General features: G+C 43.9%; 1 protein-coding gene across 4 annotated transcripts in view; it reads left to right on the top strand.

Annotated features, from left to right (window-relative positions):
* The window catches only part of utrn (utrophin), a 169,993-nt gene that overhangs the window by 54,319 nt on the left and 91,315 nt on the right, over positions 1 to 24,359 (top strand). For all 4 annotated transcript variants that reach the window (XM_053445855.1, XM_053445856.1, XM_053445854.1 and 1 more), the window contains 9 exons: positions 396 to 545; positions 879 to 1,031; positions 1,134 to 1,235; positions 1,452 to 1,572; positions 2,170 to 2,387; positions 2,488 to 2,605; positions 2,729 to 2,934; positions 3,793 to 3,947; positions 4,574 to 4,763. In XM_053445855.1, the coding sequence (XP_053301830.1) occupies positions 396 to 545; positions 879 to 1,031; positions 1,134 to 1,235; positions 1,452 to 1,572; positions 2,170 to 2,387; positions 2,488 to 2,605; positions 2,729 to 2,934; positions 3,793 to 3,947; positions 4,574 to 4,763 (1,413 nt within the window). The remainder of the gene's footprint in view (positions 1 to 395; positions 546 to 878; positions 1,032 to 1,133; positions 1,236 to 1,451; positions 1,573 to 2,169; positions 2,388 to 2,487; positions 2,606 to 2,728; positions 2,935 to 3,792; positions 3,948 to 4,573; positions 4,764 to 24,359) is intronic.

Here is a 24,359-nt window from a genome sequence, read left to right as displayed (position 1 = left end):
TTATGGTCACCTCCGACTGTGTTGGGGTTTTACTTTGTTCTTTTTTCCCCTATTTGTTTCCACAAGTTGTTTTTTTCCAAGTTGCTCTTGTCATAAGCAAAACCTGTCAAACTCAGCATACACAAACTAAATGCCCTCCTCATCTGTTTTGAGCAAATGCAATTTTTGTGAAGGACATAAACTTTCTGTGTTTCCCGTCTTCCTTCCCTCTTTACAACGAACTGATCCTGACTTTCGACACACTGCAGAAAGTACAATGAACAATATTATATATGTGGCAAAGTTGAGCAACTGTTCCTCTGCCGAACTGCACGGCTGTACTTCTACATTTCTCTCTTTTTCAATATATCAGTGATTCTCTATTAACTTAAGGGTCACTGCATCTTTCCCTGCAGGCCCTCGCTGAGGAAATGGACGCACACAATGAGCGACTCGGTTGGTTGAACAAGCACGCGCCTCAGATCCTGGCCAGTCCCAGCGTGAGCCCCCAGAGCCGGGACCAGCATGTCGGCAAACTGAGAGCCATCAACCTCAACTGGAGCAAAGTGAGAATTGTACCAGCAACTTTTAACACAGGCTTTTTATTAGTGTATTCACACCACCTTACTTCCTTTACTTAATCTAAAGCTACAGCCATATGACTATCAACCTGTGCTACAGATATATCTGGCGTCCACACTATCCAGAGTTTTTGAGCCATTAAAACAGAGAAGTTAAAAAACCCTGCTGGCTCAGTTTTAGTTTGAAAGCTCCAGGGCTGTGTATTAATCTGGACGAGCAGAAGCTGAGATGTTTGGAAGCAATGACATAGTTTTAGACCATTTTCAAGCTGAACCATTGTAGTATGGATGAAGCCTGATTTCCTGTTTACCCTGCAGGTGACCCATGAGCTGTTGGAGAAGGTGGGGGAGGTGGAGTCCAACCTGCAGAGTCACGCACAGTTCCAGGACAGGATGGAGCGACTCACCGACTGGGTTGTCGTCACGCACCAGACAATCATAACCAGAGGCCTGAACCCTGTTCAAGCACAGGTAAGATCGTGAAGTCCAGAACACGTCACCAGATAAAACACTTCAGTCTCAGTTACCTTGCACACAAACGTTGGGTCTAAAACGAGCTTGTATGGGTCACAGGCTCTGGAGGCTTCCATGAAGGACAGGAAGAAGGACCTGGAGGAGCTGTTGGCTCATTCCATCGAGCTACAACGACAACAGCAGCTGCTGCCTCATGAAAAGGTCCAGGTTTTAACAGTCATATAATTTAATAACAAACCACTTTTCATTGTAGCATATAATGACACCATATTGGGTTTCGGGGTAATTCCATTTCAAATCATTTATTAAAGTTTAATCGGCTGTTTTATTCACATCGGGAACGGAATTCTATTTTCCGCCGCTTCCATTCTGTAGTTGATTACACGTATGTTCTGCTCTTTGTGTGTGTGTGTACAGACCAAGGTAGAGGAGCTGGCAGCTGATTGGAAAGCTCTGGATGGTCGAATCAGGGAATCTCTTCAGCCGCCCATCTCTCCATGGGCACAGCACCAGCATGTCGTCCAGCACCAGCAGCTTGGTAAACATACATGCATTTAATAAGATCCATGGTGTCTCTCATTTCTTCTTCATGACAGAAACAGTTAAACAGGGTTTCTGCAGCTTCTAAAAAGGGAAGAAATCTGAATTTTTGTCCTTACATTTTTTTAATATGATGTATAGTTTTTAAGTAAGTTTAGAGGTGTCTTAATAATGTCATCCTTTCAAATATTTGTTTTGTTTTGAGAGCATGCGTAGGTCTCAGGGGGTTCTTGAATTTAAAACCTGCAGAAACACTGCATGGACGTAATTTTTTTTAAATTAGACGTGTTTGTCTTTCGCATCAAAATCATCAAACATATAATCATTTACCTGTGTTAGTGTTAACTGGCTTACCTTCATTTGAAGTATAAAAATACTTGATGAAATGATAAATAAGAGGTGAGAAACAAAGTCCTGGTTGTGTAACACTAAAACAAACCCCGGTGCCTAATTCATAGTGATTTATTGTGATGCCAATATCCTGTGAGAGCCATTTGGCAGCACCTCATCTCCCAATCTTAACATCTTTTATTGTTCATGGCATCATTTCCTTTTACAGAAGCCTTTTTTTTTTTATTTCCTCCCCTCGCTACAGTGTCTTCTGTCCCCTCAGCCGTGCAGCTGGCCAGTCTGATGAGCGAGGACCCCTACCACCAAACCCCGCACACGCCGGAAGGCGTGGCTCCCACCGACCTCAACGAGACGGCCACCGAGCTGGCCGACTGGCTGCTCCTCATCACGCAGATGCTCAAGTCGAACATTGTAACCGTGGGGGACACGGAGGAGATCAGGGCCACTATGGAACGTCTGCAGGTGAGAAGGGAGGAGAGGAGGTGGAGTTTTTTCATAGAAATACAGGATTTTCTGTCAAATTGAGGCACCAATGTGTTTGTGTGTAATTGTGTATTCGCAGGTGACGAAGAGTGACCTGGAGCAGCGCCACCCGCAGCTCGAGGACATCTTCACCCTGGCACAGAACATCAAAAACAAGACTTCTAACCTGGACGTTCGCACATCCATAACTGAGAAACGTACGCACAAGTTCTCTCAAACTTTGATACACAACAGCAGGGATGTTCCAGAGATGTACCAGTTTTAATTTATACCAGTGCATTTTCCCATAGTCAAATGATGTTGCATGTCTGTGTCTGTAGTGGAGAAGGTACGCAGCCAGTGGGACAACACTCAGCACGGTGTCGAGGCTCGACTCCAGCAGCTGGACAACATGACCGCCCACAGTATCCAGTGGGAGGAGCAGAGGAAGGAGACGAAGGCTCTTATTGGGCACCACGAAGGACGCTTCCACAGCCTCCTCCAGCCGTCCAGAGAGCCCCTGACTAAACAGCTCGCTGACCACAAGGTCAGGAAGCCTCCTCTCTGGGTCCTTTTGGATTCTGTAGCCTCGTCATTACAGATGGCGAGAAATCTAACTCAGGGATTTTGACTTCTCGAGGAAAACCTCCGACCGAACCAAACTTTACTTCATAAAGTATCGAGGTCATTTCTACATCCACACACAAGTCTGCAAGAGGCGGGAATGAATAAATCACCTCTCTGCTGTTCACTCTCAACCTTAATAACATTCCTACACCCACATCATCCATCATCTTAATTTGAGATGATGACTTGGCCGAGAGGATGAGGAAACAAAAGTCAGCCTCAGTCAGGAGGCGTGTGTGTCTGTGTGTGTGACGCGTTACAGAGACCAAACACTAGAGGGCAACTGAGTTCAACAGACTGCAGCACATCAGCTCCACATCTACTCCTGGTTTATGTGCTCTTTTAATGATGAGTAATTGTCCATTTAAAAAAGGTGAAGCGTACCTTTTTGTTGGCGTACCGTGTGCCTCAGGGTCATATGTGGAAGATTTATTTGTTAAGGTGAATTTAGAATAATAATCAGGCCTTATTAATAACAGTTGAGTCTTATCTAAACCCTGCTTGATTAAGTAGAGGTTAAACAAACAATGTCAGACGGCAGAGCTGCAGAATTACTAATCACTTTCTTTTTTAATCCCTGAAGTTAGATTCATTTTATTGAGTTTAGGGAATTTGTCATTAATGTCCTTTCACAGCAAATACCAAGAGCAGATACAAGTGCAGGCTGATGAACTGCTGCCGACAGGGCCCCTCACAGTGACTCATAAGGTTTAAGTCACATCTGTCACACTTCCAGCGTCCTGACGATCCTAATGCGACCGTGTTTATCGCTTCTCAGGCGTTTCTCCAGGACCTGGGACGGGGCCAGGGCACGGTGGCAGCCTTCAACGAGTTGTCCGGTCATCTTCTGCGGGAGTATTCCACCGACGACACCAGGCGGATCAAAGAGGTCGCAGACAAACACAACGCTGCCTGGAACAACCTCAACAACAGGTACACACACACACACACACACACACACACACACACACACACACACACACACACACACACACACACACACACACACTTTCCTGGATACCTGTCTGTATGTGCATATGCACACGCCACTGGACAACTTCAAAAAGTTATATTTAAGGACTAATTGTTAAAATGGAAACACTTAATTATATATATGTTTGTTAATCAGGAGAATGATGAAAAAACTAGGTGGGACATGACACAAGGAGGAACCCATTAAATCTTAGTGTGGATCCGGATTGTTTTTCTTTAAGATTGCGAGTTAGCGTGTTTTTCAACATTGTTGTTGATTTCTCAGAGAATAATTCATGGATCTTGTTGAAAAACAGGTTTAGGGGACTGATGCTTATGGGTGTGCAGATCCAAATATAAATCTGGTTCTAGTGAATTTACATGTGTGCTTGGCGGAGGTCTACATTCTACTGAGTTCAATTAAGTATTATCAATTATTTTAGTTGGCAAAACCTTCTCTTTTCAGTGTATGAAGCTAATGTCGCAGCAGTATTGGATCGTGTATCGACTGCAGCAGTAGTTTGATTTCTATAAATCATGTGTTGTCCCACATGTCGTCACATATTGGAATCATTATTGATCGGCAGGGGCGGTGACCGTTACACTCATCTGGACGGGGAACTGAAGGGTCTGCAGATGTCGCTCAGGGAACTGGAGTCCTTCCTCAAGTGGCTCCAGGAGGCGGAGACTACCGTTAACGTCCTGGCCGACGCCTCCCAGAGGGAAGACCTGACGCAGGACTCCGCCCACGGGAAGGAGCTGAAGCAACAACTGGAGGTAGGGCTATAACTTTTTCACCAACAAAACCGAGGCTGCGTTTGGTGTGTGTGTGTGTATGTGTGTGTGTGTGTGTGTGTGGGTACGTCCTGCTGGTTATAGGTGTGTAAATAGGAGGGCATGCAGATGGCGTGTGAGTGCTTGTATGCAATGAGTGTGGCTCATTGATCGTCTTGTTCTGTGCTGCTTAGGAACTCGGAGTGTGTGTGTGTTTGACTTTTTGTGTGTGTGTGTTTGCTACCCAGTCTGACTGGCTTGTCATTTACCCGGACCTTCCCTCAGGGAATTGTTGACACCTCTCAGCTTATGCCTTATGTATTATTGTAATCCCATTATCACTTCACTTCAGCCTTTCAACGGACGCACCGGGCGCTGATCTTTCCTTTTTGACGTCTCCCTGAAGTTGAGAGGTGTTAGTTTTAAATAAAATGTTGACCCTGTCACTCTGGTACGTTTTTCTTCATTCAGAAATGGTCAGTGATTTGATCGTTTGGATCTTCGGATAACTTGAGAAAATGCTGCAAGGTCACTCATCTGTCAGGAATGAAAGCTTCTCTCCATAAATAAAGTGGTTGGTTCCCATCATCTTGAATGCCACCGCGCTATCACTCCCATTTGCATCGTCCAATCATCTAAAAACAGGCCTTGGTTCTGGAGGGAAAAAAAGCAAATCACTGCATGAATGACTGCAAAGATTTCTAAGAATTCATCAATGTGGTGTTGACATGACACTGAGACTTTTCCAGTAGATTTCTGAGGCCCGACTGTATTTGGTTTTATGTTTAATATAATTGTGATAATTTGGAAGAAATGATCACAATCTACGTTTATTGTATCAAACACAATCCATCATTCTGAACCCTTACAAGCTGTAACAGGACACAAACATTATACCTTTTGACTTTATTCCGAAAAAAGTCTGTCAAAGTCGTGGCAAAGATGCTGTGCATAATAAATGTGGTTTAAGAATTGGTCCCAGTCTGATAAATCAAGGAATTAGTGGCACAGCAACATATTTAGTGGAGCTTGATTCTCTCCGAATTTCTTAGTGTCCATTTAAAGTCTATTTTTATCCGTTTTTTTATCTTCATTTCCTGTCTCAGTCTCGGTTGGAGAAGAAATTGATGGATGGCACTTAAGTTTCGAAAGTGGGTTAATGAGACGGAGGCCGACTTCGAGCCGTAGAGGACGAGTGCTGACGTAGCTCCGACATCCCCCCCGCGGTTTACTGAACTCACGATGCCTGCTCAGTGTCCAGTTACTTTCATCAGAAGTTTTGGAAACAGTACATTGTGAATAGTAACTGCTCTTTGAAGCCTTCGCCAGCACTGGGTGAGGGATCAGGAGAACTCACATATGAGCGGTACATAGTTTTGCGTACTCGAACATGTATGACACTTGTAGTATTGGAGGTACTTCTGATTCTACTGGTACTGGAATATCCTTAAATGTCAAGTCAATGAGGCTCTGACATATTTTGTATTAATGGTCGACAGGAATCAATGAATCAGTTACAATTTGAACAATACTTTTGTTAAAATACATTTTTGTGTGTCTATGTAGTTTTATGTTGCTTTATTATTGATAGTACATTGTGAGTAGGTAATTTTCTGGGATTTTAAACCTGCAAATCCACTGTAATGGTCCAATACAACCAGATGCATTATGATATATAAACCTAATCTTATGGAATATAATACTGTACATTGCTCACACTGAGGCTGGTGCCTGGTACATGATATATGGAACATAATCCCTTTAATCATACCTCACCACACTGGAAGCTGTAGCACTAATGGCATCCAGCAGAGAAGTGCAAAGGTGCGCACAGCTTCAAGAGCTGCTTTTATCAGGCTTGCCTTATATGTGTGTTAGATTGTGTGTGTGTGTGTGTGTGTGTGTGTGTGTTGATCAAGACACCGTGAGCTGTGGAGATGTACATGCCTCCTCTAACCCTTAAGTTGAGACCTAGTACTGTCACTGCCTTTAACACCAAGCCAACAAAACACTCCTTGTAATTCCCTGTGAAGCCGAGTCGATACCCGGGGGAATAACGTGAATTGGACGCTGTATCGAGTTAAACCTTGTCTAAACACAGCTCTTCACTCAGCTTACCATGATCCCTTCTCTCTATTGTTGTGTGTGTGTGTGTGCATGAGCCCTGTTGGTAAATGACCATTATTCTAGCTGGCTGGGTCGATGAGCTCCATGTTGGTTTACAAGCATTTTGTATTTGTGTTCATTTAGTTGTGCTCGTTTCTCTTCCCTGCCTTGGAGTCCCTGTCCTTATCTGTATAAAGTGACACTACACTCAGGTAACAAGTATTATAATGCGTCTCGTATTGCGATGCCGAATACAACCATTTGTGTATGTGCGTCAGTTTGAATGATGAGTCACAGATGCGTGTGTAGCGTGCAGCTCTTTGGGCGATACAAAGGTTTTTTCACCCGCACTTCAAATAATAGCCTCTTGACTCTCGGCAGGGAGAGAGAGAGAGAGAGAAGGTTTTTACAGCTGCACTTTGAATAACAGTAAGCATCACAGAGAGCATGAATAGATGTACATTACCCACCTGTGTGTAATACTGTGTGGTCAGCGGCTCTGCGAGAGCTGAGCGGCCCTTTTTTATTATGATAGCTGCTGATTGTGCAGCTCCAGTATCTCTGCTTTTACCTGCCTCTCTCGTCCCCCCCCCCCCCCCCCCCCCCTTGTCTCTCGATGTCATCTCTACTGTAGCTACGTGCGCTTCAAACAGATTGATCCTCCAAAGATTTCGCCTTTTTCTGCACAGATAAAACGATGCCTAAAAACCTTGTTATCGTGCCTCGACCGTGTCTTCCTACCTTTTTTCCTTACCTCTCAACTTTCCTCCCACTTTTTATTTTTCTTATCTTTTAATCTGCTCTTCTCCAGTAAGACCTCCCTCATTTCTTCTCAGTTAATGTTATTTTAAAGCCTAATTTTGCCAACGACAGAATGAAAGACATATGACAACAATAACTCATGTCCCCTCCCCACAGAGAGATATGGGAGTCGGTACCATAGACTGTATATAAAGATGGGCGACATGACAATGCAATTGTAAAACCCTGCCATCTCCATGTTAGTGGATGGGACATAGGCTAAGACATACACATTAAGATACATTTGTCATTTTAGGTAGTTCTAATCACACTGATGTTCAAGTGTTCATTTTTCTGGTAAGTTTGGTTTTAATTAGTTATTTGAAGCTGTAAAATTGAGGCGATCATCATGAACGACAGCTGAGACGTCTTGTATGAGCGGCTCCATCCCAGCACAGACTGGTTTCAGATGACATTTTCAGCACTCTGTCACAGGTTGTATTTAGGCGCAAAAACGACTTGTCATGGTTTGGGTTAAAACCATTTAAACTATAGGGTTTGAACAGTGTAAGAAAGTCTAATACAATTACTGGGAATGAATGGGACTTTAACTTCCAGGAACCCTCGATGCCTGAAAAGACTCCTCCCTCTCCGTAACCCTGTTGTGTGTCCCTGTGTGTGTGTGTGTGTGTGTGTGTGTGTGAGTGTGCGCATCTCATTTGTGCTCGGAGCTCTCTCTCTCTTTCTCTCTCTCCCACTCACTGTTGCTCTCTTTCCCCTTTTCTCTTTGTCTCGCTCATTGATCTGTAGGTCGCCTGCGTAGTGTCATTCTCCCGTCACCCCGGAGGAATTTTTTTTGTCCTTTACACTACTGCTTTTGATTCATCTCTCTCCGGCATTTCTTATCTCTCTCTCTTTCTCTCTCTCTCTGTGGGGTCCAGAAGGATTACTGTATCTCTCTCTCCCTTTCTGTCTCTTCCTCTCTCTCTGGATCAGTGGCAGTAAAAAAAGTGAGCCGCGGAACCGGCTTCTCTTCTCGTCCGGTGCAACTCGCGCCCTCCTCTCTCCTCACCTTTCCAGCTTGCTGCCACTTTCCACTCTTCTCTCCCTGTTGATCTTTTTCCTCCCCCCTTCTTCTTCTTCTTCTTCTTCTTCCTCATCTTCTTTTTCCTCGTCACCCTCCTCTGACTCTGCAGGGTAGCGTCACAAGTGATTTGTTTGATTCCCTCCTAGCTCTTGCGGTCTGTGGTGCACGTGTAAATGTCCGCGTGGAGGAGAAAGTGAGTGTCTTGTCTCGTCCCGCTCTCCTGCATCATCACGTGTGTGTGTGACTGTGTGTGTTTGTGTGTGTGTGTGTGTGTGTGTGTTGGGAGCTGTCTGTTTATAAAGAGAGAGAGATAGAGAGAGAGAGGGGTAGACCTATCTGAGGCTGCGCTCACTCTGTGTAGTTTGTGTGTGTATATGTGACGCAACATAGAGGCATGCAGGCGTGAGTACGTTTGCAAGTGTGTGTGTGGTTTCCTCCCTCTGTGTGTGTGTTCATGTGTGTGTGTGTGTGTGCATCACATCAGCTTGGCTGGGGTCTGGTCGGCTGGCTAGAGAGAGGGAGAGGGAGAACAATATGAGCGGGGTAGGGCAGTGCTAGCATGCGGACCAGGAGCAGGCTGCTGCAGGCTTGTAGCAGTCTTAGGATGATGGCCATGGTCCGGACCTCCCTCCAGAAAGTGGTGGTCTTCCTTCACAGGCTCCAGAGGATGGCCATCTCCTCGCCGCGCTACCACAAACTCTGCAAGGTACGTGGACTCCAAGACAGAGAGAGAGAGAGAGAGAGAGAGAGAGTCCGCTGGAGGACAGAGTTTCTTTATTTAGACGGAAATGTGGAAATCAGATGGAAATATTCGCATATGCAAACTTTTTATTGTTATTGTGTTTTTGGAGTGTGTCTTTTGGATTTGAGAAAGCTGATTGTGAGTTTGTGTGATGGCTTTTTCAAGGTCTTTGAGTTTTTCCTTTTCTTTTCCTGAGTGTCACCAAGTCTGTCTGTCGTTCCCTCATCCAGCGTTCGTCCTTTATTTCTTTTAGTCCTATTCTTCATAAGTCATTTTGTTGTCAAGACAGTCTGTGCAATGTTTTTTGGGGAGTTATCACCTCCACATACTGAGGTTGGAACAAAAACAACATATATATGAATGTATAAACACCTGACTTCAGGACTTTTGGCACTTCTCCTGCATAACAATGATTCTAACTGTGCATCCCTGGTGTGTGTGTGTGTGTGTGTGTGTGTGTGCGTGTGCGTGTGCGCTTTGTGTTTTCTCTCTGTATACTGTCATTTTTTAAGCAACTTTTGACTTTATAGTGGTGCAGGCATAAACTAATACATTTGTGTGTGTGAAGTATTTATGAAATCTGCACTTTTATGCCTGTGATAAATAATTAAACCCAGTTATTAAAAAAGTTATTAAGAGACTTTGTTATGGCGGAGTCATTTAAATGCTGAAATCACACACACGGCTGAGCATATTCCTGCCTCGAATGAATTAGCATGAGCCGAAGAGACTGTGATCTGGATGTTAAATGACAAACTAAACCCGGTCGTGTCTCTCTAACCTGTGACCGCTGTTTGTCGGCCGTGTTGATTTCACCTTAGAGGAAACAACCAGCGGTGTGCGGCACACTCGTCGTCATTTTGTCCTGTTGATCATTATTGATCGCTGATCTTCTTCGCTGTGCCACAACATTGACTGACTCTCAGGGAGTCAGAGGGCAGAGGGGACCAGCTGCTGGGATTTTAATGCCCAGAGGGAGAGTGAGGGACTAATGCACCGGACTAGTTTTCAATCACGCCTCAACAAACTTTGACTTAATCCGCCCTTAATCCATAAATCCATCTCTCTTTAGTGCTTGGCCCTGTCTCTACCGCGTAGATGTGGTTGTTTGTCAGTCTTTCTTTGTGTTTTTGCCAAAGACGGATTGCACAGGTTTTGCTTCGAACACAGAGTCTAAAAATCTGAGAAATACAGAGAGTAACAGAGACGGCACAAGGTCGAAATTAAGGCATGAGGGGGCTTCACACAGATTTGCTCTTCCTTGGTTATTTATCATGCATGTGCCATTCTGCCTCCTGCTTATTTTACAAGGAGAACAGTTGAAATCTGATCTCTTCTGCGGCACATGCACAGAATCCCCCCGTCCTTCCGTTCATTGTAAACTCTCATCTGGAGTACGATCACTCATTTGGCTCCGTTCAGCGTCCTGAGAGCCCGGACCTTTTCCTGGATTGCGTCCCTACCAGCGGGAGACATCAGTCATTCCACACTCGATTACCCTCCCCTTGGGTTGCATCAGTCATTCCAGCTTCGTTTGGCCTTCCCTTCGGGGAATCAGTAATGCCGGGCTCGTCCTGCCTCCCCGGGGCGCGCTCACCGGCCGCCAGACTGGAACAGTGACTCCTCCATGATGGATTTGCTCGGGGCTCAGCCTCTTGGGTTCGGCTTCTCTTGCTCCTTCAGGACAGCGTTGGCCATTGTCTGATTTTCGATTATTCTACTTGAATGAACAAGTTGAGAACTTGAGGGCAGATATTGAAAAAGGTCGATATTTGATATTCGTAAGTTCAAACCGATCTGAGTGACCAAGTCAACAACTCTTCTTGACATCAGGCCCTGTGACATAAAGGCTTTACGTAACACGCAGGCTGTGTTTCATCCCTGGCAGTCCAATAAAGCTGAAAAGCCAAGCTTATCTTCTAAAACTTATTGACCTCCATCATATTGGTCCTCACTATGTCTCACAGTGGCAGCACAGAGCAGAGTGACCCCTGAGCCGGCTTCCTGAGCTGCGATCGATGGGAAGTTTACAAAAACCTACTGGATCATAACCTTTTACTCGTCTTTTTTGCATGAATCCTTCTTCAATGCCAGCGTTTTTTCGGTGTGTGTGCCCGTTTGCATGCCCCTTTAAGAGCACTCATTGTGTTGATCTATAATACTGAGCTATGCAGCCATTGGAGCACAAGCCATTTAACTTGAAGTGTTTCCAGAATTGCATCTATTATTTGCTGCGTGAATTGTTTTCTTCTCCCACTTTCTCGATGCAAAACATTAATGTATAATGGGGCTGTACGCTATTAGACTAATTTTACATCCATACAGTGTTCCCTGAAGCTTTCTTTATGTTTGTTGTCCTACTCGAGGGCATTTGTTCCACACAAAGAATCACAATCGCGTCCATTAAGAAAGTCAGATATATGCTATATTTGTGATTCGAGTAGTTTACTGGTTAAGAGTCCTTGTGGGTAGAATGACTGGTTAGATTACACTGAGACATACAGAGGGGCCCAGGCGGCTCATTTCATCTCCTCTCTTCTTGCTCCGTCTCTCCGTGTGTAATCAGTAGCTGAGAATTGGCTGAAGGACCCATTTGTCTCCTGAGGACTGTCCTGCTACTCTCACTTCTGTGTCTTTGGCCCCTGCCGTGTGTGTGTGTGTGTGTCTAGAATCAGGCCCGAAGCTGTGACACTGTGGAGTCATGGCTTGTCTTTCCCACTGTTTGTCTGGCAACAGCTTTGGCCTCTGGGCTCAACAATCCTACCACCTTTGCTCCTGGCTCTCAGATACCTCAGGACAGGTGACTCAGGCACGGAGCCCAGCTGCCTGACCTCCACCGCCCTTGAGCCTCCACCAGGGTCCCTCGGGTTATTAGCAAGTGTTAGCATTAGCTGTTGGAGCCTCAGGTGCAGCCACAACCCCCCCCCCCCCCCACCCCTACTCCCTCCCTTTCCCTCCACGTCTCACGTACAAATCGCAGATATTTCCTTTCACGCATGCTGAGACCCATTACATTCACAGACACACACACACACACACATACACGCACGCATTTTCTCAATCTAGCATAAGCATACACACATACTCTTACACTCACACAGCCTGGGGGAGGATTCACAAGCAGAGGAGACTTAAGTGGGAACAGATTCATAAATTCAGATCATTTAAATTCGTCAGGACAGTTTCAGGAGAGAGAGGAAACAATAAAAGGAGATGAAGACAGGAATCTGCATCAACATCACACGTAAATCCCTGCAGATGGACTCCCTTTTGTCAATAGTGGTGATTTGTGGGGTCAAATTAAATATGTAATAAATTACAACAGATTTAAATGGATGCAAATATAAATATAGACTAAGTCCTGCTACTTCTCTCTCAATCTCTACATCCTTCTTTGTCTCTCCCGTTTACAGTAAACGCATTTATCGAGCCAGTTGTGTGTGTGTGTTGTGTGTGTGTTGTGTGTGTGTGTGTGTATGTGTGTGTTGTGTTACGGTGCACTATCGCGATGGATTTTGCGCACACATTTCCATTAGTGGCTTTCAGACAGGCCCCAACAGCAAGCTCGAAACTGCTAATGCCTTTGCGGTTTATCATCAGATGGACTTTATGGTGCTGGAAAGCTCTGCAGCCACCCGGACTCTGGACATGTGACGGTCAGAGTAAACAACACTTTGCAGCCAGGGAGGAAGAGAGAGAAACGGAGGCAGAGATAGACATGAAAGGGTCAATGGGAAATTCCATTGAAGCATATTTATAGTATTTTAACATATGGATAAATATTGCTTATATGATGATTACAGTTCGCTGTGTTGGTGAGATATGAGCAAAATGATCAATGGTGATGATGCATTATATGGATTAATTATTAATGGGAAAGTATAGGCTAGTAAAAAGAAAGTTGGGTTTGTAATGGTGTCTGTGAGTTACCAGTGCTCAAGCCTGGACCCAGGAGTTGATTAGCTTAGTGACAAGTTTGGAAGCCGGTGGAAACAGATTGCCTGGCGTTCTCCAGTATTTAAGGAAAAAACTTCCTGAGGTTGAACATCCAGCCGTCATGGAGGTTGTGTCTGTTTTCAGTGGGCAGCCTCGGCCAGAACTCATCTCACATGGTGATCTACGGCCGGCCAGGACATGCCGAGCTGGATCACACCACGGTCGAGGCAGTAGGACGATTATGGCTTCCTGCAGACTCAGTGGCCAAAAGGCAAACTCTCCACAGTGATGCATTCAGCTCCATCTCGTACTTTCATTCCTTTTTTTAACGCCCAGGCCACCTCTACTTCTAATATCGATGTGTTTACTTTAGTTGCGTATTTTCTTTATTTTTACATTTCCTTTGTTAAATTTTACACCAGGAAACAGTTGTATTGAGTCATAATTTAGTTCGTACTCCCGTGATGACAATCAACTTCTTGACTATTGAATTTGAAATAATGTCAAAATAAAATCTTAAAGTACCAAGAATAGAGGTAACTCTAAACGAAGGGAACATGGAACATGTTGATTGGGAGGCAGTGACGTTTTTGTTGCCAGCTCGACCTTCCAGCAGAAATAAAATGAGAAGTGCAATCATTTTCCTTTTTTGCTCCTCCTTCTCTTCCCTGCCTGACACCAGTGTCCAGCCCCCCCCCCCCCCCGCCACCATCGATGCTCACGGTTTTCTCTCTGTTTACACTAGCACCTCAATCTCTGTGGAGCTGCCGAATATACGTTTCAGATTGAAGGAGAGATGGTGGTGTGTGATTCTCTCATCATCAGCCTCACACACACACACACACACACACACACACACACACACACACACACACACACACACACACACACTCTCTGTAACATCAGCCCAGAATAATATTCAGACGAGAATTGATCCAATTACTACTCAATAGATTTAACCTAGAAACTGTGTTTATTTTCATCCCATTCACACTGTCTGTCACTCACTCTTACGTTTCTCCCCATTCCTCCGTCTTTGCCTGTCGATCTACCTCCACCTCCTTCACTGCTCAATCTTTCTCCTTTGTGTCTCTCCTCTACCTTTTGGCCACTGTCCCTTGTCCCTTGTCCCCCGTCAAAGGTAGTTCTTTCTTTAAAAGAAAGAGGTGCAGCACGTTTGCTTGAAAGAGAACAAGTGCTGCCGTTACACGTCAGTGGTTTTGAGTTTTATGTCCGCGGCGCCGCACCGAGCCCGTATGATTTGGATTTTGTCTGATTTGTGGAAGGCGCCGGGAACATTTCTAGTGATTTGTCAATCTTTCAAATCTCTTATTCACAACTTCATTTTGCTTTCTGTTTCTGAAGGTTGCCTTTTCTGTGGAGACAAACTTTGATCCATTAACCAACCTTGACGGCTCCTAATACAATCATACTAAAGGGAAAGAAAAGTTTTATCCAATCAAACTTTTTCAGTTTAAAGCCACACTCCCTTCCATTACTGTACCCGTCGTCTCCCTCTCCTGTCATAATTCCTCTCTGTACCAATTTCCCTAATACCACTCCTCAGTAAGCCATACGCAGCATATGCTCTAGCTCATATCCCCCCTCTTTCTATTTATGCAGTCATCTGCTCGTTGCATGCCGCTCTTAAATCATTCATGCTCCCCCTCTTTTCCTCCCGTCTTCCGAAAACTGCCCATCTTTCCCTCAAGTCGCAGACAGATGGCTTACACGCTACTTGAGCTTGCCTTGATGCCACGCTTATGAAGCAGATCATTACATGCAGCTAAAACATTGATCAAATGCTCCTTCTTTTTTTTCTGACACGGCAACATCTAATCACGCAGGGTCAGATCCTGGGAGGCTGAAGCTACACCCACTCACACATCATGCGCGAGTCGCCTTAATAGCCCAAGGTTGGGTGAGAGTTCTTTTGTGTGTGTGCGACGCTTCCTGTGTGTGTGCATGCATGTTGCTTATTAACAATTTCCTCTAAATACAAGAAGGATGTATTCATGGATAACAGGAATAAAGATATCCAAAAGATGGTAGAGGGAAGAAGGAGTTATCAGTGCTTTGGTTACAAGAGGAGGCCGGAGCGTTCAGGATGCCCTCAGTGGGAACCACTGTGGTGCAGCAAAAACAAACAACTACTGAAAATGGTTTGTACGGTTATATCACAGGGAGATTAAAGATAAATCAAGCTATATATAGTTTGTAATCTGCCGGAGAGAGAACAACCAGAATGAGTAGCCGGAGTCAGATGCCACTGTAGAAATTGCATGGGGGGGGGAAGAGTCTGATGAGTATGACGGGTAAAGTCAGTAATATCACTCTCTGAAATACTGAGCAGTTTGTTTAAAAGCTTAACTTTGCCCAAAGGAGCTCTTGCTCTTGACGTGTATCTTCTGCGCCGAGCGGTTTTTAGTAAAACCAAAAAGAGGCGTTAAATCAGAAAGGTCGTGGTTATAAGATTAGACACGAGACGGCCCAATCAAACAGGGGATGTTCAAGAAAGTCGAGCGAGGGATCGGGATGGATCAGCATGAGCAATGGAAGTGTTTGTGAAAGACGTCCCAACATAAGCCTGAACTTCCCTCGCGTGCTACCTTCACACATCGGACCAATGACATCAAAGAAAATGCAGAGCGGGTTGAGGATGAGAAGAAATGAAAGGAGATTTACGACTGGGGTGCCAGTGAGGGTGTTCATTGGTTCGGCATATTTCATAGTTATCACCCAAATGTCTGACAATAGGGGCATGTCCACCAATGACCCTGGGGGAGATGAATGTGATGTCCCTCGGATAAAAAGAAGAGAGTGAGTCAGAAGGGAGAAGAGGAAGAAAAACGCATGACAGAGAACAAAATGGCTGAGTGTGAGGATTGATAGAGAGACATTGTGGAAGGATAGAAATGAAGTGAAGGAGATAGTGGTTGTGACTGGAGAAAGGGCAGGGAAAGAAAGAGACATAGACTGACAGAAGAAGGAAGTAGAAATGTTGCTGCGCCATTTTTCCTCTTCCCAATACCGATTTAGATTCTGGCACTTTGTTTATTGGCGGATACAGAGTACAGATCCGATGCAAGTGCATTTAAAATAACTTCTTATATATATATAACCAATATAAATACTAACTATAAATACTTTTTAACCATTATAAATGAAGTTTTGCTCATAGTACATGTCGCAGTATTGCTTTTGGGACTTTACAGCATGGAAATCACTACTTCTTCGTCATTTTAGAAACTGTACTTGCCAGAAGCAACACAGCGCAATTGATGTTGTGTAGCATCAGAGAAGAAGTGACTTCCAGGAAAAGAAATTGCAGTTTTATTTGGGTGAAACTTATTCAACTTGAAGACGTGTTATCGGATCGGGACATAGATTTGTGAACTTGCTGATGCCCAACTCAGCATTTTTGGCATTTCTGATGCCAAAAATGCGTTATCCGTTATCGGAACATCTGGGGAGAACAGCTCGATAGAAGCTTACATCTTTGAGGTGTGCAGGGCCTAATTGTGGGTCACTGTGGAGAGTTTCACACACACACAAACCTTGACACAGACACACACACAATGTCCGGAATCGATCTGGGTGCTCATTTTCAGTCTAAAGGGATATTCTCAGATTGGGCACGAGGGGAAAATTCAATTGTTGCTTCACTACATGAATGACTTCATATTCTCCTGCCCTTACCTACCCGTGTGGACAAAAGAGTAATAACAACAAAGCCTATTACATATTGGTCCAGTGTACAGATGGATACATCTTGTGGAATGTCTTCCTCTGCTTTTCCTTCCATGTCCCCTTTTCAGCCTCAGTATGTGCAGGCAAGTGCACGTGTGCGCATGAGTCCGCGCTGGTGTGTGTCTCTGCTAAATATCATTGGGATTAGCACCGGGGGCTTAATTAAAAAGCAATTACCTTGGGTCGCTGTGGGCAACGCTTGGTGGAGAGTAGCTCAACTAATCTGGTGAACGGTGTGAGGGAACCTTGCCGTGCAACACACACACACGCGCACACACAAGCACTCACACAAATTGTGCAATTGTCTGCAGAATTAAAGGAGGATTAAAACAATTGTTAATTAGTGAAGTGGGATGAGGGGCGGGAGCGGGAAGGAGGGGCAGACCCCCCTGCCGTCACCTCCGCCTCTCATGGCCTCCATGTGTCTATTTCTGAGGTTGAAGGATCAAATTATATACCCAGAGTTAAATTAATTTCCTGTGATGGACTAAGCACTCTCTCTCTCTCTCTCTCTCTCTCTCTCTCTCTCTCTCTCTGTCTCTCTCTCTCTCTCTCTCGCTAACTCGCTCACTCGTTGTCACTCTTTCGCTCAAGCTTTCGCGCTCACTCTCTCTCGCGCTCACTCTCTCTCTCTCTCACTCGCTCTCTCTCGCCTTGGCTCTCTCTCTTGCGCTCACTCTCACTCTCACTCTCACTCTCTCTCTCACTCTCCCTCTTGCTCTCGCTCCCTCTTGGAAATCCTAAAATAGGTTAGCACAGTTAGCACCAGAGCTAATCTTTTAATTTTAAAGCGCCAATTAGATAATGCTAATAACACTAATTAGATCATCTCTGTGAGATTCGCTGGAAAGTGTCCTTGAAAAAAATCCTGTTACGATTCCGACATCAGAGGGGAATCGGCCAAAAATGTGGTTTTGTGTGTGTGTGTGTGTGTGTGTGAGAGAATGTGTGTTTGTGTGTCATTACCTTTACCGAGCTCACTGAATATAAAGGATGCTCTGTGTCCACTTGTTAAACTGAGGATTCATGTATAAGGGTTTTGAGAATTTAGCCTTGGTGGACGTCTGGGTGAAGATTGTGCTGATGCATTTTGTTTTGTTTTTCACTCTCTACTTTCTCATAGTAATAGTCCAAACAAGGGACGCCTCCACGCTCAGATCAATCTTGCTGGGGTCTGGTGAATTCAATGGATTGTTGTTAGAAAGACAGATTCAAATTCGAAATGACGGTCCTGACAAAGACAGAGCTATAAATAGATTGTGTGTGTGTGTTTATGTGCGTATTCTCCATGTTGATTTGTGGAAGTTCATCAAGATTTAATTTGGGATTGATGTTTTCCATCCCGGAGAGGGACCAGTAATTGCCACACACATCACAGGAGCCCACCTCTCCACCTGGTTGATGTATCATTATTGTCCTCTGTCCTCTTCCCATCCTGCCTCACTCTATTTATAGCTCATTCTAGTCCCCGCCCTGCCAGACATCGCCATGCGGCTAAATGAGTGACAGGGCAATAGACGAAGACGAGCCCAATCCCTCTGACTCTCTCCTTCCTCACGTTGACCTTCCGTCTGATATCACCTCAGTCTGACTGTCTCGCTTCACTCTGTTCTGCTCTGTGTGTGATCATAACTCGCTTAGTCAGAGTGGCCTTACCAGTCACTGCTAAATGTCGCCTCTCACTCACAGAGGGCCCGGCTCTCAGAGGGGACATGGCTCATAAAGCGCTCTTTAACCCTGACCTTTGTGTTTGCTGGGCTGACAAGTTTTATTCAAAGTTTTAACAGGGGCTTATATGTGTGGAAAATATGAAGTATTTGATCTGAAGTCATCTGTTTGAATTCACGGTGTTAAAGAATAAAAAGGTCGTTCCTTACGAGTCAGTGTAACGTGAGGAAAGCTTTTGGGTCAGCGAAGGAAAGGATTTTTTGCTGACATAGTAAAAATATATGTACATGATTCACATTGAAAAGAAAAAGAGGTTTGAATCCAAATGATTTCTGAACAAATGAACTAATTCTATGTTTGCTCACATTTTTTTTAACTAGTTTTTTTTCTCGAAAAAGTTGCAGCATTCATTCATGACAGTATTTATGCTGTGGGAATTTTTATAATTAACAGCTTTGTCATGCTCTAAGATATTAATTTAGTTTTTCAACAGCCTTAATACCTTTTAATAAAGCATATTAGCAGTCAAGCTATGTCACCTTCATGAAAGATATTGACAGAGAAGTATTTGTTTTAGTAAACAGGTAAAGCATTTATTTATGACACTATTTATGCTGTGGGAATTTTTATAATTAACAGCTTTGTCATGCTCTAAGATATTAATTTAGTTTTTCAACAGCCTTAATACCTTTTAATAAAGCATATTAGCAGTCAAGCTATGTCACCTTCATGAAAGATATTGACAGAGAAGTATTTGTTTTAGTAAAGCCACCACTTACATAAACATCACCTTTATGAGAAATACACCACGCAGCAATGTGTGGAGTGAAGTGCAAATAAACAACGAAAGAGAAGGCGTGAAATGTAAAGTATGTGAGTGCCCTGGCAGGTAGTGTCTAAAATTAAATAATTAAAATGAGAAAAATTCCAAATCCTATACATGGAAGTGGGATTGACATTTTCATGTTGTACCAATATGAAACTGGTTGGGGGTCCAGGTTAATTGGTTGTAGTTAGAGGTCAGGGTTAATGTTAGCTGGTTGGGGGTCCGGGTTAATGTTGGCTCGTTGTGGGTCTGGGTTAATTGGTTGTGGTTAGAGGTCAGGGTTTACGTTAGCTGGTTGGGGATCCGGGTTAATTGTTGTGGTCAGGGTCAATGTTAAGTGGTCAGGGTTAGGGTCAGGCTCTAATCCGCACTCCAGAGTTTGATTGAACCAATCAACATGGCACTAAATTCAAGTTCATTTTCACTTATAGCTCAAAGTCTTATGTTTGGCCCCTTTGTCGTCATGACATTAACTCTGTCCCTGTCTGTCTCCTCTGTTTGGCTGGAGGATGCATCCTTGTCCTGCAGTGAAGCTCCACGCTTTACCTACTCGCCATAAGTCGTTCCACGCTGTCTCCTGTTAGCACCACAGCGATTTCTGATTCCATCGTATCCACCAGCTTCATTCTACAGCTTTATGCCCTTCCCCTGTGTTTTCTTAAACATTTGTTTGCTCTTTTACCGACGTGCCCAAGTGGTTTCAAAAAAGGATTCTGAAAAACCTTGCTTTTTCCAAAAATTTCACAAACGTGTGTTTTCAAAAAACACTATCTAAAAAGCAATCTCTGCAGAAAACAAAGAAGCTAAACTGTCACTCAGCCTCTCCAGTGGATTCCTAAGCTGTTTCCAGACCAGGTGGGATACTTAGTGTTATCCTACCAATATGTTCTGGGTCTGCCCGAGGTTTCCTCGCTGTTGACAGTACCTGTCTCAGCAGCATTGTAATCAGCAGCCCAAAGAAGTAACAGTTATACCATTTGTGTATATATTGTATTTGAGCCTCTCACTGTAGTAGCCATGACCCCCCCCGTGAAAGAAAACAAGCTTATTGGGTTCAACTTCCTCTTTATTGGACGATAAGTTTCAACATTCATCCTCCTTCGGTTTGCTACAAAAAAATCCAACTTCACCTCAATTGATCCTGATTCACACCTCAACAAGATCCATATTCCTCCTCTTGGAACGTCAGCTCACTGAAATGGATTTTCAATACTTTTCCGTAGCAAAACGCACACATATGAAAAGACTAGCGGCACTAATATGTTTTTTTTATTATGAAGGGTTATGTTACTATACGCTGCTGCTTGTGAGCATCATCATCTCCAAATGCTTGTTGCCATGACAGTGTCACAGGCAACCCTTTGGAAGACGGACACCAGGGAGCAGGCGGGCGGGAGGAGATGAAATGGAGAAATAATGAAGGAACATGTTATGTCTTCGTACTCTACACAGTCAGAGGTATAAAGCGCTGAGGCAGTTTGGTCACAGCTTAAGAAGTGCAGCATTGTGTAAAGGTTACACTTTCATAAAAGGCATTATGGGCTAATGTTGGCCAAGGAAACTATTTCTGTTGCAATTACTCATCACCCACGAGCTGTGCATCCTTGATTTGAATGCCAAGTGCAACTGAGTGGATTTTATGCCTTTTTTAAAGTTTTTTTTTAGAGACAGACATATCGTACTAATATTCAGATTCATATTTTTCTTTTGTGTTATCACATGACAAGCTTTTCATACTTTCCTCAAAGTGTCTATTGCTGCAGCTCCTCTTTTCTGCCTCGGCCTGAACCTCCTGCTTTTGGCTCCTGTCTCTTATCTCCTGTGGAAATAACACACTGGAGGAAAGACAAACTGAAAAAAGCATTAGATGTCACCTTTACAGGTTTGACTATTTTTTCTTTGGTCAACATATTCATTTTTTTTGCGCTGCTTTTTCCATTTATAACTGCTCCCTAGTGGCAGTAACAGAGGCTAATCAGAGAAACCTCCAAGTCAGGAAACAGGGGCCAGAAAGCTCCAGGAACAAGGGACTAGAGTGAATGAAATCAATTCAAGTCAAGTGATTTATGATTAAAATAATTGTAAGGCCAAAAGAGCCCGACTGCCGGTAAAGTGAGAGAAGAGATTTGATTTATAATAAATAGTATAGTCTGGCGTCAAGAAGCTTTTCAGTCTTCATTCCCAGCAACTGAAGTCTCGGGTTCAGATACTTTAATGGTTTGAATTATGACAAAACTGGCCTGCACTGAATGGCATGCCTCAGAGTCCTTGTTCCCGGCTTGAGTAATTGTTCTCTCTATTTTTGCAATCTGAGGTTTACTTCTATTTAAAACAAAGCAGCGTGCGTCCCTCAGAAGTTCCAAAGGAAACACTTCCTGGTTGTTTAATTTGTTTGTGTCACATTCACAATAAGCAGATGAGTCATTGAGCAGCCTGACGTGTGATTTTCAAGATTTAAATAAAGAACTCAAACGCTTCCCTGAGTTTGTCTTTGATGGGAAATAATGAGGCAATTCAATGCTGCTGTACAAAAAAAAATAAAAAATACAATAGACTGCAGTAGTGCACTTACTGGGATATGAATTCACTCTGAATAGAAATGTCCAGCCAACACATCTCCTGAGAGGTTCAGGTTGTACTGCTGCCATGATGCCGCTCCATCTTATAAAACAGTTGTAATACTGATTGGATGAAATCCCAGAGCTGTATTTCCCCATAGTGGATGTCAGGCTTATGTTGGTGTGTATTGCCTCTGGGGACTGCATGTATAGGGACTGAATTGGAGGGGACAAATAGCCTGTGTAATGGAAGATGGTCTCAGGCTGTGTCTGTGGTATTACTTCGGGTTATTTTCCAGGCTATCGTGTTTTATTCACTTCTATTCTCCTATTTCAGCTCGAAGCAATCACACGAGGGACTGCACTTTTTCTTTACTTTTCTTCGCTGTCGTTTTTTTTCATTTTTTTCGTGAATGGTTTGATATAGTCCAGTGACTTTTTGGTCCTTCTTTGCCACTTATCTTTTTTTTTGAGAACTGACAGACCTGGGTATTTAGCAGGTGGTAAATCAATTAAGGGCTCAAACCTTTCCATAGACACTTCACTAATCAGCGATCTGGCAAGCTCACTAGTTTGTTTTCATTAACTACCACACACTCACTCACTCACACACACACACACACACACACACACACACACACACACACACACACACACACACACACACAAACACGCCTGCACACAGCAGCTGTGCTACTCTTTCCCACTTTGTCACGGAGCCGACCAGATTGATGAATCGCTGTGACAGTCGACAGACTTACTGGTGTTTGTGACTCTGACACCGATTGGCTGCACAGATCGAGACGTCACTCGCGCTCTGTCTCTAACTCTTTTTCCCCTTACTTTTCTTTTTTACTTCCTGCCTCTACCACTCTTTCTCTAACTCTACCAATGAACTCAGTGCACCGAGTACCTTGTTAATGCTCGACACCCCTAAGTGGCTGCTTTCTTTATTATGGTGAAGTGGTTTCAGACTTGAATTACTAAATTTAAGAATCGCTAAACCGGCATTTATACTCCAGACATCAGAAGCTTAATGGCTTTGGCTAATGTTTGTCTTTGGGTTTTAATTTAAGCTTGATCTGCACTTGCAAGATGAGCAAAGTAAATCTCGTCATTGTTAATTATTTACCTGAACTTTAGTTTTAAAAATACAGATGCTTGTAGTGTGTCTGAGGAGGCAATACATGCATATTAATGGAATCTCATCCTCGTTTTCTATGCATGATGGCTGTGTCTCTGCAACCGACAGCGTGCACTTTGGGAAATCTTGTGATTAAATTTGAGTCACCAGTGTGATTTGCGGCATCTCAGATCTCCCCCCCCACCCCTCCATCGTGTGTGCATTGCTTTATATTTCATGGACATGTATTTGGAGAGAAAGCAACACCCACAGCGACGTTGCCAGTGCAAACAGGAAACCTAGCCTGAGGGGAGCTGTTTTTTAAAGGTATATTAAGCAAAATTTTCCACGGCCTGGTGCTGCACAGATCTCGCACAACAGACCCATTCGGAGCATTGTTTGTCAAAGGAAATTGCTATTTGGGAAAAAAGCAGTTTCTGTTTTCGAGTTAATTTTCGAGTACAAGAGCTGGTGTGTGTCAGTAGTTCATTTTGCCAATAAACTGTAGTGACTCAGTGTTGGCTCATTGCTGCGTCCCTCCCACGGCCGCTTGTACACGGTACGTTTAGTTATTGTACACACACCAGTACATGAAAGACACATTTTGCTGCCTCAGATTATAGCGTAATTCCTTTTCTTAACTTGGCTGCCCTCACTCAAGGTCTCACCTTCCAGCTACACTATCGTATCTCCCTCTCCTCCTCCTTTTTCTCTCCCTCCTCATCGTCTCCCTCTCTCAGCAGAGGATTGTCTCAATGAGGGAAAAATAATTGATGTGATTTTTCACTCCTGCCTTGAGGTATCTTGCATTTTGCTTTGATGTTGAAGGTTAAGTCGAGGTGAGATTGCCGTGCTGCCTGTCTGCGGCAATTTGTCTAACTGATGCGGTCTTCTTTTATGGGAGGATCTTTACGATTATGATATGTGCTACATATTGCTGTTGGCAGATGACTTACTATGAGTGGTTTTCATATATCCTCCTTGTATATCCTTATCCTCAGGTCATTTGAATCAAGCAGCCACTTAGAATATTAAGGGGTTTCCATGTGAATTGAAATTGAA

The sequence above is a fragment of the Pleuronectes platessa genome, chromosome 17 (genome assembly GCF_947347685.1).
Source record: "Pleuronectes platessa chromosome 17, fPlePla1.1, whole genome shotgun sequence".
NCBI lineage: Eukaryota > Metazoa > Chordata > Actinopteri > Pleuronectiformes > Pleuronectidae > Pleuronectes > Pleuronectes platessa.
Note: the sequence above shows the minus strand (reverse complement) of the source record. Positions and strands in the feature narration are given on the sequence as shown.